This window comes from Heterodontus francisci, chromosome 1 (genome assembly GCF_036365525.1).
Source record: "Heterodontus francisci isolate sHetFra1 chromosome 1, sHetFra1.hap1, whole genome shotgun sequence".
NCBI lineage: Eukaryota > Metazoa > Chordata > Chondrichthyes > Heterodontiformes > Heterodontidae > Heterodontus > Heterodontus francisci.
In genome coordinates, this window is record NC_090371.1 from 232,291,773 (window position 1) to 232,306,730 (window position 14,958).

The following is a 14,958-nucleotide window of genomic DNA, read 5'->3' on the forward strand; positions in this document are numbered from 1 at the left end:
CTACCTGCCTGTTTCTCTTGGACTGCCTGGTGGTCACCCATTCTCTTCCTTCCTCAAGTCCCTTCAGCTGCGGTGTGACCACCTCTCTTACGTGCTATCCACAATGCTCTCAGACTCGCGATGCTCCACAGTGTTTCCAGCCGCTGTTCTAGCTCTGAAACCCGAGCTTCCAGGAGCTGCAGCTGGACACACTTTCTGCACACATGCTGGTCCTGGGGACTGGAAATGTTCCTGGATTCCCATATGCAGCAAGAGGAGCAAACCACGGCTTTAAGCTGTCCTGCCATGACTAAACCCTTTAAATTTAAAACTTTACAAGATTATAATTTTTAAAAAACAACTAAGTCTTGCTAAAACAATGACTTACAATTCAATCCCATTTGAAAAATACCCACCAGGGCTTACTCACCAGTCAGCTGTGCTCTTTGGAAACTCTCGGCTCCCCTCACTGAGGACAGGGAGGAAATGAAAGGAGCTCCTTGCTCCGTCTTCACAATGCCCTCGAGGTGGCTGTTGTGGGGAAGAGACGGTTGCCCACCTCTTTCTGGAATGTGTCTTTGCAAAGCAGGTGTGGAAAGAGATGCAGTGGTTTTTGTTGAGGTTCATCCCAAGCAGCTCTGTAACACAGGAGCCTGTGCTCTCCGGGCTGTTCCCAGGGATGCACACCGAGATAAGCATCAACTGCTGCTGGAGGACTATCAATTCGGTGAAAGACGTTCCTTGGTCTGCCCAAAACCTGCTGGTCTTCCAGTGCAAGGAGTTGTCCATGACTGAGTGTTGTAGACTGGCACATTCCAAGGTCCAGGACTACGTTTAGTTTAGAGATACGGCACTGAAACAGGCCCTTCGGCCCACCGAGTCTGTGCCGACCATCAACCACCCATTTATACTAATCCTACACTAATTCCATATTCCTACCTCAGCCCCACCTGTCCCTATATTTCCCTACCACCTACCTATACTCGGGGCAATTTCTAATGGCCAATTTACCTATCAACCTGCAAGTCTTTGGCATGTGGGAGGAAACCGGAGCACCCGGAGGAAACCCACTGTGCTGTGGGACGCAATAAAGCTTGGGGCAGCCACAGCAAAGGCTCAATGGGGAAAGACCACTGTGTAAGGTCCACCCACCAAGGTGAGCTGAGGGGCTGGATCCATGGAAAACGCCTCAGGCTGTATCCAGAAAATATGGAATAAAAACAAGAAATGCTGGAATCACTCAGCAGGTCTGGCAGCATCTGTGGAAACAGAAGCAGAGTTAACGTTTCGGGTCAGTGACCCTTCTTCCGAATGTCTTCGAGTGATTCCAGCATTTCTTGTTTTTATTTCAGATTTCCAGCATCCGCAGTATTTTGCTTTTATTCCAGAAAATATGGGTTTGCTGCAAAATGTACATGGCATGTAAAATGAAATGGAAGGGTTGTGAGGCAACTCACTCCTGTATTGAAGGAAACTGATCTCCTTTGCATTCTTTGTATTGTCGATTTGGTGCTGTTTTGAACTGTTTCATAATGTATTTTTTACATATTTTTATGAATAAAGTATATTTTGGAAAAAAAAAGATCCTCCCCCTCATGGCAGCTCCAGTATACACATCCCCACTGGCTGATCTTCGTCTCCTTTATGACTGGCACATTGCATCTTGGAGCAGGACTGGCAACCCAGTATGCCAATTGTGTCCTGATGATGCCTGAGGACTCATATCATGCCCTCCTCTTACTCATCAATTTCGACGTAGCAGTTTGCATTTGCCACTGGATTTGCATCCGAAGTCAGGTGCAAAACAATTTCTAGGCCACAGTTCCAAATCCAATCTGAATGGATAGGTTGAATGTCTCAATTTCCTATAATGTTAAGGGTTCTGAGTGAAATGGGTTCAGACAGACCCAACTCAGTCCAGAACTGCTATCAGTGCAGACCAATAATCCAAAACTAATTGACAATGGTGTAAATTTTAGAAATCAATATTCCCTGCACAGAGGGTCACGTAACAGAAGCACAAGTTGAGAGTCCAAGCACTGAAGTTAGCATGACTGCATGACTTTTGTCCAACAAATTGTGTCGGTCACCAATCAGATATGGTGACTTCTGTGCCTGAATTCCTGATATCCGTTCTTCTGATCTGAAACTCTGTGCCTGACGTGCTAAATTGTAATTTTTAGCAAAATATCAGTTAACAAACTTTCAATTAAAAATAGCTGGTGGAACATATGAAATTGTCACACAAGCACAGTACAACACTGAAATTAGGAAGGTCGAGTCACAGCAATTTTCTGGCACAGCATTAAGGGAGCTTTACTCTATTTCTGGGAGTTGCTGATTCTGCTAATGGTGATAACTATTCCATTCTACATTACTGATTGCCTTGATAAATGTTAAAAAACAAGAAAAAAATCATATTGTTTTCACATTTAATCCAGTGTGGCTTACGGGTCCTTAACTAAGCCAAATTCAAATCCCATTCCATTGTAAGATTCATTCACACAGGTGCAGAACCTTTCCGGTCCTGTTAGGACGGGCTACAGGCAGGACCGGGGAAGAATTTCAGTGAAAGATATGCCAGGTCAGGGGGCCGACGCGTTCCCGCCTCCAGATGATCTACCAGGAGGAGGGTAATCACTGGCAGATGCTACCCACCCAGCAGCGACAGCTAGTCAATCTGCATAATGAACTCCCCATTTGTGGGCTGTTTGGGCACGCTGCCGGGATCTTCCCCCGCCCCTCATTCCCCACCACTGAAGTCCGGGCCTGGCAGGTACCTAGATGCAGCTTGCTGGGGACTGGTCTGGGAGGTCCCACAAGGTCCCCTACAATCACACCCCACTACCGGAGCTGTGGCCATCAGCAGCCATAGATGCTACTGCCAGCCAACCTATGGAGGGGTTTCCAGATGTGGCCAGAGTTTTTTAAAACAAGTCCAAACCTCTTCAGAGAGTGTCTGAAGATGGCCGCACCCATGTGCACTTCCTCCTATAGTGGCCGCACCCACCTCTGGCAGTGGGGCTGCCGTCCTTCCAAGGCTGCAACCAGTTTGAATGGGCCTGCAGCCTCAGGAACCTACCCGCCGTCCTTAGCTAGATGGCGGACCTGGAGGCAGACTCTTAATTGAACACCTCTGGAATGATCTCCCAGGACACGCTGACAGTCAGAGTGGGGTCATCACCCAGAAATGGTCCCGACTCATGCCCACAACCTAAGAGCAGAAAATTCTGCCCCACAGAACAGATTTAAAGACAGAGTTCTGAACAGGAGCAATTTTGTATATCATAAGGTTAATTTTAACTACAACTGGTTGAGAAACAGGCAGCAGTGTGTCCAGTCACCAATTTTACAAACCACCCAAGTTTCCTTTCCATTGAAGCTTTAGGGTCAATTTCAATTGTTCTCAACCAATACAATATGACTGACCTGTATGGTTGAACATTCGTTATGTGAGTTATGTAAATAAAAACCACAGCAACACTAAGTTTTCCAAGGGCACTATTTTGAAAAAAAAACTTGCAAGCACTTTTTGTAATCTGAGGATATCCTAACAATGATGTATTTTTGAAGTACAGCAGCCAAATTTGCAACAATATGATAAACTATTCTAGTGCCTGAGGGATAAATGTTGGCCAGGACAGCGGGAAGTCTTTCCTGATCTTCTCCAAATAGTGCCATGGGATCTTATTAATCAACCTGAGAGTGCAGACAGGGCCTCGGTTTAACATCACATCTGAAATGATGATCACAACCAAAAACAGCACTTCCAACGGTGCAGCACTCACTCCGTGTTGCACTGAAGGATGTTGTAGGTTACAGAGGGACATAGATAGGCTGCAGAGCTGGGCTGAGAGATGGCAAATGGAGTTTAATGCGGAAAAGTGTGAGATGATTCACTTTGGAAGGAGTAACAGGAATGCAGAGTACTGGGCTAATGGGAAGATTCTTGGTAGTGTAGATGAGCAGAGAGATCTTGGTGTCCAGGTACATAAATCCCTGAAAGTTGCCACCCAGGTTAATAAGGCTGTTAAGAAGGCATATGGTGTGTTAGCTTTTATTAGTAGGCGGATCGAGTTTCGGAGCCACGAGGTCATGGTGCAACTGTATAAAACTCTGGTGCGGCCGCACCTGGAGTATTGCGTGCAGTTCTGGTCACCGCATTATAGGAAGGATGTGGAAGCTTTGGAAAGGGTGCAGAGGAGATTTACTAGGATGTTGCCTGGTATGGAGGGAAGGTCTTACGAGGAAAGGCTGAGGGACTTGAGATTGTTTTCGTTAGAGAGAAGGAGGAGGAGAGGTGACTTAATAGAGACATATAAGATAATCAGAGGGTTAGATAGGGTGGATAGTGAGAGTCTTTTTCCTCGGATGGTGATGGCAAACACGAGGGGACATAGCTTTAAGTTGAGGGGTGATAGATATAGGACAGATGTCAGAGGTAGTTTCTTTACTCAGAGAGTAGTAGGGGCGTGGAACTCCCTGCCTGCAGCAGTAGTAGACTCACCAACTTTAAGGGCATTTAAGTGGTCATTGGATAGACATATGGATGAAAATGGAATAGTTTAGGTCAGATGGTTTCACAGGTCGGCGCAACATCGAGGGCCGAAGGGCCTGTACTGCGCTGTAATGTTCTATGTTCTATGAAGTGTCAGCTGTGATTATGTGCTCAAGTCCTAGAGTTGGGCTTGAACCTACAACGTTTAGACTTATAAAAAAAGTATGCTTCCAAGGTTGATACCTCACTTTCTAATGTTTCATTGCCATGAATATTCTAGTATGTTTTCTGCTGTGTCAGGCAAACCCCCACCGGCCAGGAACAAGGAAAATTAATTTCGTCACATGAACATTGATTTTAAACTGCTGATGGTGAAGAAAGAACTTGCTTTAAAAAAACAATTGGAAACTTTGGCTGGAGAGAGACATTAGTATGTCCACAGACAGTACTTCAAAGAACAATGGGGCTATTCCCTGCTCCAATTTAATCCACAATTGACTTTTGATTACCAGACGTTGAAGGTGGAAAGTCTAGCATTCCAGGTTAACTGCTAAGATGGCCGAAGACACAAACAGATGTAGTCAGACCGGTTTTATTACATGGCTAGCTGACTGTTGGAGTTGTTTGAATTTTGAACTTGCCACAGAGTGTTTGAAAATGAGAAAGCACTTTTCTCCTGGACTGATAAGACCTCCCTCCTGTCTGCTCTCATCTCGCTCACACCAGTATTGGAAACCATTGAAGACATATGAACACTAAGAGAGAAAGGTCTCCCACAGTGAACAAGGTTCAAGAAAAATACTGGGCTCCAATGAAAAGTAAGAGCTGTCTACAATCAAAGACTCTATGGCGAGCTGGAAACAGCACAGTAAACAAGAAACTCTTCTGAAATTGTCTCAAACCTCTCCATTTTATTTTCTTCACCTTTCTGTCCCTATTTGCATGTGTATATCATGTTTACATGCTAGCGTGGGCGCATCGTATATCCGTAGGCGTTAACCGTATTAGAGTTTAAGTTTTAATAAATTTCACTTTTCTTCTTTAAACCTGAGAAAGCCTGTTTATGCTCATTTCTTTGTCATATAATTGAAAAGCTGTGAACAAGGATTCACATAGGGGGAGCTCAAAACACAGTGTGTTTAGAATTAAACCCTGTTACAATAAGACCAGGTGAAGACAGTAAAAGACCCCTAGACACCTTTCTCACCTGGTCATAACAGCTGGAATACTGGATTTCCACTGGAATACTGGACCTTAAGGTTATTTATGCAGTCATTAGTAATATACAATGTCATTGTAAAGCATGGAGATGTTCGCTGGTGATGATGAGTGAACAAAAGGAGAATGCTATTTTCTTGAAGTCAACAGAAGGCATCACAATTTGAATTAAAATGCTATACTCCAGAAACAAACTCAAAATTCATAACTGTCATCAGAGAGCAGAGCAAAAATATTTGTGTAAAATGATTTAGAAAATGGCTCTAATTAATCACCCAGCAGGGTTTATAATTTGATAAAGCATCTTCATTGAATTAAAATACTTTATCTCTCTCTTGCCTATTTCAGCCTAACCTTGAAAGTTTCAGAAGAATAATCAAATTCAATGTATTCGTAATGGTTGAGCTTCCACTTGTGACATGTGGTTTATAAATCAAAAACTTTCTGCATAAGAAGCTTCCCTGATGTCTCCTCTGAATGCCTCTGAAGTCCTTGTCTGTTCTCAGCAGAGCAAGCATAGCACCTCACTCTCAGGTGAGCTCTTTCCTAGGCTCCCTCTGCATCACCATCTGCTGCTGCTCAATAGCGCTAGGTGCATCACCACGTGCAGACCCTTCTAAACCAGTCTCTAACCCAGCCTGAGTGTCATCCTCTGTAGGAACGCTGGATCCTCCTCAGAAGGATTCTCCTCCTCTGAAGTGAAATTTTCTATGGATTATGCCTGTTGAAAAGGACACAGAGGACAGAGAAAAGGTTTTGGATGGCACTTAGAGACTGGACAGTAACAGATGACAGGCATCACTGTGAAGCTTGATGTTGTCAAGCTGTGTGATGTACTTTTTTCTGAAGTTAATGAATGCGTACTAGTGAAACCCGCTGCCGACCAGGGTGGTGGAAGAGGAAACAATCGATCATTTCAAAAGGAAGCTGCATGACCACTTGAAGGAAATAAAACTGCAGGACTATAGGGATTGAACAGGGGAGTGGGACTGACTGGATTGCTCCACGAGAGCCGGTGTGGACTTGATGGGCTGAATTTTATGAGGCCTCTGGCATCAGGGCTCATTGTGGGCGGGCCCGGAAAATTCTTCCAGGAGAGGCACGCCACAACACCCGACGCCAAGAGGTTCCCAGCGCATTTTACTGGCAGAGAGACCGCGGTGCGGCCCCCTTGCCACTCGGCAGCAGGGCCTTCATTTCAATACTGAAATTAAGTTAAAAAGATGTAAATCAACTTACCTTGCCCCGACGGCCATCCCACGCCGATATTACGGTTGCCAGCTAGAGGTTCCGTACCTTCAGAACTCCGTTCAGAGTTCCAAGGCATGACACTGGTGGAGAAAGGGGAAGAATGCAACTTTCAGGGTGGGGGGATGGAGGGAATGGCAGAATCCTATGCGATTGGTGGTGGAGATGATGGGAAGGGGTTGAAGGGTAAAGTGGTGAAAGGTCGGGGGAGAAGGTCGTAATCTAATCTTCAATATTTTTGTCTGGAAAGGGATATTCATATCTAGCATTCTCATCATGGGGGTGGAAGAGGGGATTTGACTGATCATAAAGCTTAAACTTTAATGTTTTAACACCTGTCCCTTTAAAAATGGTAATTAAAATTCAGGGCTTGAAGCCCTTTAAAAATTGCACTGGCATCTGCGTGGTGGCGCTGGACGCTGTTGCTGTGGATGGAGCAGCCACCCCTTTCACATCATTGGGGGTGGCAGCCAGGTTGGTACAAGGGCACAACTGTAATCAATGCTCTGTGCTTTGGGAGGAGAAAATAAGCCAAGCATCATGCTCCTGATTGTTATCCCATGATCTCTGTTGGAAGTGTAAGTGTGTGGACATCAGGCAATTGAGCATGGGTGTGAAGTCTCCCGTAAATGAAAAGCTTGCCAGCAATTGCTGTCTGGCTTCACATATGCCAAATGACTATGGGGAGAAGTACCAGAGAGTGACACCAACATGGACTTGCACCCAGCAAGATGTCACACCTTCAGGAGCAGAGAAGGGGAGCAAATGGAAAAAACAGTTTGAATCAGTTGGAATTGGAATCAGTTCTGAGAAACAGGATAAACTGTCACTTAGAAGGGCACAGATTAATCAAGGATAGTCAGCATGGATTTGTTAAGGGAAGATCTTGTCCGACCAACTTGATTGAATTTTTTGAAGAAGTAACAAGGAAATTGATGAGGGTAATGCAGTTGATATGGGTCTGCATGGATTTTAGTCAGGCTTCTAACAAGGTCCTACATGGCAGACCGGTTAAAAAAATAAAAGCCCATGGGATCCTGGGAAATATAGCAAGCTGGATACAAAATTGGCTCAGTGGCAGGAAACAAAGGGTAATTGTTGACAGGTGTTTTGCGACTGGGAGGCTAATTCCAGTGGTGCTTCACAGGGTCAGTACTGGGTCCCCTGCTCTTTGTGCTATATATTAAGAACTTGGACGTAAATATAGGGGGCATGATCAAGAATTTTGCAGATGAAACAAAAATTGGTCATGTGGTTGCTCGCGAAGAGGATAGCTGTAGACTGCAGGAAGATATCAATGGACTGGTCAGATGGACAGAAAAGTGGCAAATGGAATTCAACCTGGAGAAGTGTGAGGGGATGCATTTGGGGAGGACAAACAAGGCAAAGGAATACATGATTAATGGGAGAATACTGAGAGGTATAGAGGAAGTGAGGAACCTTGGAGTGAATGCCCACAGATCTATGAAGGAAGCAGAACAGATTGATACGATGGTCAAGAAGGCATATGGAATCCTTTCCTTTGTTAGCTGAGGTATAGAATATAAGAGCAGGGAAGTTATGCTGGAACTGGATAAATCATTAGTTGGACCACAACTTGAGTACTGTGTGCAGTTCTGGTCACCTCATTACAGAAAGGATGTAATTGCACTAGAGAGGGTACAGAGGAGATTTACGAGGATGTTGCCAGGACTGGAAAATGCAGCAATGAGGAAAGATTGGATCAACTGGTGTTGTTCTCCTTGGAACAGAGGAGGATGAGGGGAGATTTGATTGAAATGTACACAATTGTGAGAGGTCTGGATAGAGTGGATGTGAAGGACCTATTTACCTTAGGAGAGAGGTCAGTGACCAGGGGGAATAGATTTAAATTGATTGGCAGAAAGATTAGAGGGGAGATGAGGAAGATGTTTTTCACCCAGAGGGTGGTGGGAGTCTGGAACTCGCTGCCTGAAAGGGCAGTTGAGGCAGACACCCTCAACTCATTCAAAAGGTGTCTGGATATGCACCTCAAGTGCCATAATCTGCAGGGCTATGGACTAAATGCTGGAAGGCAGGATTAGACTGAGTGGCTCGTTTTTTGGCTGGCGCAGACACGATGGGCCAAGTGGCCTATTTCTGTGCTGTAAACTTTCTATGATTCTAAATGGTGCTTGCAAAGAAGGTCCAGAAAATGCATGGACCAATGATCCTGGCAATTATTTTGGGCCATTGAGTATGTGAGGTCAAGAGGAGGTATCCTAATTTACATGCCCCAGGGCATTCTTTTTTTCTTTTTTACTTAATGGCTTTTGACCCACGCATAAAATGATTCCATCTACACTATATATAGTAATAACGTTACAGTGTCAGTTAACCACAATTACTTGGCTGGATTTTATCTGGCCAGCAGCCAGCAGGAGCAGGAGGCGAAGGGGCTGAAAAATCAGGGTGGACGCGCCGGTCTGGAAACCCAACGTCATGATGTAAGTTCCAGAATTTGTCAGTGGCTGGAAAGCTCCAAAGCGGCGTTGCCTCCACAACATGGCGGGACTGCAATTTGAATTAGTGAACAGCTAGTTATAATGTATCTGTATTGAAATGAAGCCAGTTTTATTGGGAGAGGTTCCTATTTAATCAACAGCACATAGGGATTACTTCCAATTCCTGGCCGTTTAAAGCTGGCGGCACCGAGGTGAGGCCTCAGTGTCGCTGCAGGAAGGCAGCCATGGGGAGCAGTGGCTAAGGGAAGAGGGGGGAACAGAGGCCTGTGATGCTGGGCTCTCTGTACGGGTGGACTCCCTCTCGGGTGCAAGGGTCAGGTGGGCTCACTCTCTTGCGCAAGGGTCGGGTGGGTTCACTCTCGGGTGCAAGTGTCGGGTGGGTTCACTCTCCCGTGCAAGGCTTGGGTGGGCTCACTCTCCCATGTAAGGGCCAGGTGGGCTCCCTCGCGGATGCAAGGGTGGGGTGGGCTCACTCTCCCGTGCAAAGACCGGGTGGGCTCACTCTCGGGTGCAAGGGTCGGATGGCTCACTCTCGGATGCAAGAGTCGGATGGGCTCACTCTTGGGTGCAAGGGTCGGATGGGCTCACTCTCCCATGTAAGGGTCGGGTGGGCTCCCTCTCGGGTGCAAGGGTCAGGTGGGCTCACTCTCGGGTGCAAGGATTGGGTGGGCTCCCTCTCGGGTGAAAGGGTCGGGGTGGGCTCCCTCTCAGGTGCAAGGGTCAGGTGGGCTCACTCTCCCATGCAAGGGTCGGGTAGGCTCCCTCTTGGGTGCAAAGGTCGGGTGGGCTCACTCTCGGGTGCAAGGGTCAGGTGGGCTCACTCTCCCATGCTAGGCTCGGGTGGGCTCCCTCTCGGGTGCGAAGGTCAGGTGGCCTCACTCTTGGGTGCAAGGGTTGGGTGGGCTCAATCTTGGATACAAGGATCAGATGGGCACACTCTTAGGTGCTGGGCTGTCTGCATGGGTGGGCACTGAGGGGCATTTGCGTATATTCAGAGGGGAGTAGCAATGGGAAGGTCCCAAGGCAAGTTCATCTCTGCAAGGATAGTGCATGGGAGTGGTAAAAATCAGCTGGCATGGGTCATATGCACCCTGTCTTTGTGGAAACCTGTGCCACAAAGCAGCTGGTCAGAGGGAGGATGGGCCAGGATCTAGCCGGGCACACCCGTTAAGCGGCACAGTGGCGCAGTGGTTAGCACCGCAGCCTCACAGCTCCAGCGACCCAGGTTCAATTCTGGGAACTGCCTGTGTGGAGTTTGCAAGTTCTCCTTGTGTCTGCGTGGGTTTTCTCCGGGTGCTCTGGTTTCCTCCCACAGCCAAAAAGACTTGCAGGTTGATAGGTAAATTGGCCATTATAAATTGCCCCTAGTATAGGTAGGTGGTAGGGGAATATAGGGACAGGTGAGCACGTGGTAGGAATATGGGATTAGTGTAGGATTAGTATAAATGGGTGGTTAATGGTCGGCACAGATTTGGTGGGCTGAAGGGCCTGTTTCAGTGCTGTATCTCTAAATCTAAATCAAAATCAAAGCTCCAATAGGGGAGCAGCAGCAGCCAGTCATGCCATCCGTACCAGAGAGTCTACAGGACTCTCCTCAGATACCTGCAACTAATACACCCGTGAAGCCCCAAGTGGATCTAGGTGCTCTCCTTTTACATTTTCGTGTGCTTCTACGTGGTGCAACCCCTGCACTGGCAGCTGAGATGGAGGCAAGCTGCTGATCGGATTGTCACTTGCCTGGGATGACTTTGGCAGGTGTCCATTGGTTACCTGAGACCTGGAGGGCCCACGCACAGGTGCAGAGGCCTCCTCAGTTATTGCATCTACTGGAACTGAGGTCACTGGTGGAGGGGTTGAGGAGCCACTGACCACACTCGGAGCGTCCTGAGGGGAGCCCCCAGAATTGGAGGTCAGGCTCTCTTCCTCCCTTTCAAGGCTCACTTGAACCTCCCTACTGATCATACAAGGATGAGGAACCTGGAGAGGACTCCAGGTGACTCGTCCCTCTCTCACCTAGCTACTGCTGCGTTGAGCTCATGACCAAAGGGATGGAGTGCAGGTCTATGCTCATCTGTTGGATCTGACTCTCCATGAGGGCCACCAACTTCTCTCGATAGAAGAAACCATGCACTCACATGCCTGAGACCTGGCAGCGCTCATGGCATGAATGGACTCCTCCACATCCGCTCATGGCTGCACATTGCCTCTGGAAGCTCTGCCAGATGTTCCTTTATCTCTCTCTCTGCAACTCCAGCATGTTCTGTGCTGCCAACATCAGAGGTTCGTCTTTAACCCAGAGCTCAGCATGGGTCAGGCATTCCACAGTCCTCTGTCAGTGGCCTCGGTTGTTAGTCTCCGTCAGCTGCTGTGTGTGTGTGTTGTGCTCTCACCAGCTTGTGACCCTGCATCTAAGCCCAAGTACATACCCATCAATGCGAGAGTATCTGCGCTGGTGGAGGGTGCAAGGGAATGATATGACGGTTCATCCTCTGATTGTTCCTCCTCCTCAGAGGTTGACTGCAGGTCCCCTGTCCCACCAGCTGCACTTGCCTCTGAAGTTACATGTCCAGCATGACCAAATACAAACATTTGTGGTAAAAACAGAAAGTGCTGAAAATACTCAGCAGGTCTGGCAGCATCTGTGGAGAGAGAAACAGAGTTAGTGTTTCAGGTCTGTGACCTTTCATCACTTCTGATGAAAGCTCACAGACCTGAAACATTAACTCTGCTTTTCTCTCCACAGATGCTGCCAGACCTGCTGAGTATTTCCAGCACTTTCTGTTTTATTTCAGATTTCCAGCATCCGAAGTATTTTGCTTTTATTTTATTACAAACATTTCTGAGTTCAATTGTTTAGACCACCTCATGCCAACCATGTGTGATATGGATCTCCGAAGTGTGGTGGAGGACACATGAACACAATCCTCACTCTCTTTTGTGGATACTCCAGTCTCATTATCCACAATTGCACAGCCGCCCTGGGCCCCCGCTAGCTCCAGAGCCTCCTCCTCTGCTGGCGTTGGAGGACACACATCAGGGATCCCACTACCAGTCCTCAATGTTTCGCTGGTATTATGGGCTTATTTCTCCTGCAAGTGGAAAGAGGGACACAGTTAAACCTCGCACATGAACAACAGGGCACATATGCTAGTGGCAGCCACTTGTCCCCCTGATAGGGTCTCCCAAATGGCTCCTCCAAACCTCTGCTCTCAGGCGACGTAATGGGGGTGAACTGTGAAAGAAAGCAGCCCGTCGCCAAGATACAGCTATGTATTGACAGGATGTGGTTATGCCTCACCCACTTGCCACTGCTTTTGTGGTCACTCCCTCTCCTGTAGCGTTCCCTCCCGCATTGCCGCATACAAGCTCCAAAGAGGATGTAGGTATAGAGGCGAAGGAGTTCATTGACCCTCTTGCAGCACCTAGTTCTGGGGGGGTGACCGTGGCTGCTGACCTCCTTTGCGATCTCCATCTAGGTTTGCCCAGTCAGGCTGGAGGATCTCTTCTTGCCATCCCTTAAAAAGAGGACTTTTCCCTTGCAGCCTTGAGGAGGGTCTCCAGGAAGGCATTGCTAAACCATGGAGCCACCCGGTGTCTTGCCTCGGACATGGTCCCAGTTTGCTTCCATTCTGTCCAGTCAGTCCACAGTCCTGGTGCAGGAGTTGCAGCAGTAGTAGTGGGGGTGGGGGGGCAGCAGCAGCAGTAGCAGCAGCAGTGTAGAGGGGAGTCCAGCAATAGCAGACAAGGGTCCAGGAGTTACAGCAGTAGCATTAGTGCATATGGGGGTCGAGGAGTTACAGCAGCAGCAGCAGCAGCAGCAGCTACAGCAGAAGGGGTTGCAAGAAGGTCCAGCAGCAGCAGCTTTAGTAGAGAAGGGTCCAGGAGTTACAGCAGCAGCATTACAAGCAGGGCTGGCAGCACTGTAAAGATGGTGCCAGCACCTGCATTCTGGTCATCTGACGCTGCCAACAGGGCATCACAGCCCACCCCCGTCCTGAATAGGATGGGCCTAGCACCTCGGTTATGTTAATTGGCTAGCCACACACGTGACATGAAGTGATGGCACCCCTTGTCTTTTACTTCTTACTCATTTAATAACTTTGATCAACTGGCACTTCTTAGTCCAAAGACAAGTCTAAGAGATTGAATGGAAAGGAAGACTGATAAAGAAACATTGGCCATCAACCTCCTAGCCTCTCTCAAGTTGTGTACCAATATCGTTGTTATTTTTATGTTTTATCTCATGGGTGATGATTCAAAGATACAAGTTAGAGAGACCAGGTGCAGGATTTTGCCTTTTGGATGGGGACCCTAACGTCAGGGTAAAATGGGGGGTCACGACCCCGCACTGTGTGGTAAACAGGCACCTGACAATAATTTTCCCCGAATTGGCCAATTAGTGGCTTGAGGGTAAGCTCACTGTCCAATTAAGGATGGCGGGTGGGCTTTCAAGGCTGGAGGACCAATAGGAGATCCTTTAGCTCAGAAGGTGCTGCAGCCTGCCGTTCAAGTAAGAGAGAGTGAGAGTGCCTCCATCTTGAGGCATCCCCTCTGTAACTTTTAAAAGTTTGAAAATAAAAAATCCCCACACGGTCAGGCCACCATTGTGGAGGGGAAACACCTCCACAGGGCAGCCTGTAGCTACAGCTGTGGTTGAGGACAGGCAGGCAGGGACGGCCTCAAAGCTTTCCAGGAGGCTGCCTCCAGGCAGATGGTTTAGTCCCCAATGCTTTGGGGGCACAAAGGCTGACTGGAAAATTTCAGTCACCCTCTGTTAATTGGCCTCAAATGGCCATTTACTTACCTTAATTAGCTACCTGCCACTCGTGGGCAGGTAACCCTTCCACCGTTGAATTCACCTCCAAGAAAATGGCCCGAGAGAGATGGTGCTGACAAACCAGCCAGCGGCACAAATTTTCACACCTGCTGCCACTGTACTTGCCTCTATTTGGGGGCAAAAATCCTGCCATAGATCTCCACTACTCTCCTCACTGTTAAATTGCAACTGAAGTGTGTCTAAAGGGCTTCAACGTGAAACACCATCATGCTGGTTATTTCAACTTCCCATTTTAAATATTATACTCACTCAGTTATTCCTTCTAGTACTTTAAAATTTAGGTTATCTTCATTTCTGTCAAAGTAGCCTTTATTGTCTACGAAGACCAAATGCCGATGATCGTGCTCTCTGTATACAATATGAACCAAGTCGATGCTTTCCTGATTGTCACATTTCATTTTCAAGCCATTTCGAACACAAGTATCCTGTTTTCTGGGTCTGAATCCACAGCAATTTCTGTCAAGACGATTATAAACCTGAAAGAAAAGTTTCTCCAAAATGATACTGAAACTGCATTGTAGTGATTATTAAGTTAATATAAACTATAAATACAGAACAAGAAGGTGAAGAATATATTATAATTCTATATATAATTAGAGCACACAGTAATCATTTCAAATACATAAGTTGTAATTTCCTGTCAAATTGCATTTAGATGTAATTTCAGAAAGAGACTGTTATATGCAGCCCCCAAT

The 14,958-nt window shown here is 47.1% G+C and overlaps 1 protein-coding gene across 2 annotated transcripts in view; it reads right to left on the minus strand.

Moving 5' to 3' along the window:
• gask1b (golgi associated kinase 1B) overlaps positions 1–14,958 on the minus strand; it is a 110,146-nt gene that overhangs the window by 30,131 nt on the left and 65,057 nt on the right. Inside the window, exons 3-4 of one of the 2 annotated variants that reach the window (XM_068042097.1) lie at positions 14,513–14,739; positions 12,200–12,515 (exon numbers count right to left, since the gene is read on the minus strand). In XM_068042097.1, coding sequence (XP_067898198.1) covers positions 12,482–12,515; positions 14,513–14,739 — 261 coding nt within the window. In that variant the 3' untranslated portion in view covers positions 12,200–12,481. Of the gene's footprint in view, positions 1–12,199; positions 12,516–14,512; positions 14,740–14,958 lie in introns of those variants that run through there. The other variant, XM_068042089.1, reaches the window with a different exon arrangement.